This window comes from Macrobrachium rosenbergii, chromosome 17 (assembly GCF_040412425.1).
Source record: "Macrobrachium rosenbergii isolate ZJJX-2024 chromosome 17, ASM4041242v1, whole genome shotgun sequence".
Taxonomy (NCBI): domain Eukaryota; kingdom Metazoa; phylum Arthropoda; class Malacostraca; order Decapoda; family Palaemonidae; genus Macrobrachium; species Macrobrachium rosenbergii.
In genome coordinates this window covers 8,473,770-8,475,856 of record NC_089757.1, presented here as the reverse complement: position 1 = coordinate 8,475,856, position 2,087 = coordinate 8,473,770, and the positions used below count along the sequence as shown (strand labels likewise).

The following is a 2,087-nucleotide window of genomic DNA, read 5'->3' as shown; positions in this document are numbered from 1 at the left end:
ACATAAAGACACCAAGTTTCATTGTACAGTTTGATGAAATCAGACATTCATTCATGGTAAGTACAATCGGTAGTAACACAGCAGTATTATTCTGCCAACATTTTCGATAATGGATGCTATGAAGTCTTATGTCGACTAGTTAGAAATGAAAGACTAACAAAAATCTTTTGAAATACTGTTTTGAATACAATTACTGCAAATTTCGTTTAAATTTTCATTCATTTTTAAATTTTCAGCCGACACGATTATCATGTATGTCATCTTTTGGTTATAATGGGTTGCAATATTGCAATATTCCCATTTGAGCGTATGATGCGTAATGCCAATGATGCGTAATGCCAATGATATCTCCATGATTTCAATCTATTACCAAATATTTCATGAAATACCGCCCAAAGGATTGGTTGAGTTCCATTGTAGTTTTGAAATGCAAAATGACTGGTTACAAAAACAGTAAATGACCAACTCTCTGTCAGTATAGAAGACAAAAGCGGTTATTTTGATTGTCAGTAGATAAAATCTCTTACTTTGGTACAATTATTCCAGAATCAAATGCCTTGAGAGATGTCTTCTCTGTTATTAAAGTTTTAAAAAATCACAGATACATAGAATGTCGTGCTTTAATAATTATATATCCCAGTTAGAATCGATTTTATTTAAAACTCTTTTATTCCCTAATTTCAGATAATTAGGCTAAAAGTTTAGCAAAGTCAACTATTATTGCCAGAGAATTTCAGCGTAATGAGTAACTAGTTGAAACAGTGTGACGACATGTTATTTGGACAATAAAGCGTGTCAAGGAGAATAAGCCTCAAAGGCATAATATTTTACGTATCAAATACTACTACTACTACCACTACTACTACAATCATTGTCACTGGTTTCTTGTTGCTACTGTTGTTGCTGTTAAGTACGGTTGTACTGACGATTGTCATATCATTAAAAAAAAAAATTGCTAATTCACCTCTCGACCTGCCTCAAAATCTTCCCACGGAGTGATCGTCACATGTTTTGGTCGCGTGTGCACAACTCGGATTACCTGACCTATAAAACGGCAGAGATGGGAATCGCTTCTACAGTTGCACAGAGTTAGTTGAAGCTGCCTCTAAGTTCAGTTCGTCTTTTAAGAATTCTTCATCTTTCGTCAATGGTAAGTGAGGGTGTTTGTGGGATATTTCTTTCTGAATGTGTTGTTAAATTCTTTTTTGAATTATATATATATATATATATATATATATATATATATATATATATATATATATATATATATATATACATATATGTATATATACATATACACATATATATATGTGTGTATATATATACATATATAATGTATTGAAAATATAAAAGTAGTAACAATTGCTCCATTTATCTGAACACTAACATACTAAATAACCACAGATTATCTTGAAAAGATGGAATTGTAGTGAATTCCCTATGAATTGTCACGGCTGGATTTTAATCTTAAAATATGAATAATATTACAAATACTCTCGAAGCAATGCAAAGAGAGATCTACAGATTCTTGAAAGAACTCTTTTGCTTTCAGATGAGGGTCCTTGCCCTATTCCTCTGCATTTTGGCCGTGGCTTCCTGCAGCCCCGCTGGCAATGATGAATGGGAAGATTTCAAAGTAAGTAAAGAGATCGAATCTCATATCCGTCCCGAGGAGTCCTTGAGACAGTTCCTTCAACTCAGAATAGACAAATCGGATAAGGAATCAAAACTTTTCCTATTATAGTTCTGAACTTTGAACAAAGTTTACCCTCACAATAGATGATTATGATAATCTTGAAGAAAGCTTTTAGCTTTAGCTTTTAGATTTCGTCTAAAATTTACGTACACAACAGATCATTTACATCGTCTTTTTAACACATTACAAATAATTTTTGTCTTAACAAGAACTTCAAAAGGCTTAATTAAAATCACTTAATCAAAGGAGAATCTGTGAATAATGTATGTGCACAACAGATCTTATGAAGTTTACATTAATTTTGAGCAAAACATTACTAAATTTTCATAGCTTTGTATTCATATGAGTCAGGACTTTTCGATTACAATATTTAAAAAAATGAGAATGTACT

The 2,087-nt window shown here is 31.9% G+C and overlaps 1 protein-coding gene across 1 annotated transcript in view; it reads left to right on the top strand.

Annotated features, from left to right (window-relative positions):
- The first annotated feature begins 1,016 nt into the window (after positions 1-1,016).
- Positions 1,017-2,087, top strand: part of LOC136847712 (procathepsin L-like) — a 6,485-nt gene continuing 5,414 nt past the window's right edge. Inside the window, exons 1-2 of the mRNA XM_067119569.1 lie at positions 1,017-1,150; positions 1,553-1,636. Of these exons, the coding sequence (XP_066975670.1) occupies positions 1,148-1,150; positions 1,553-1,636 (87 nt within the window). The 5' untranslated portion in view covers positions 1,017-1,147. The remainder of the gene's footprint in view (positions 1,151-1,552; positions 1,637-2,087) is intronic.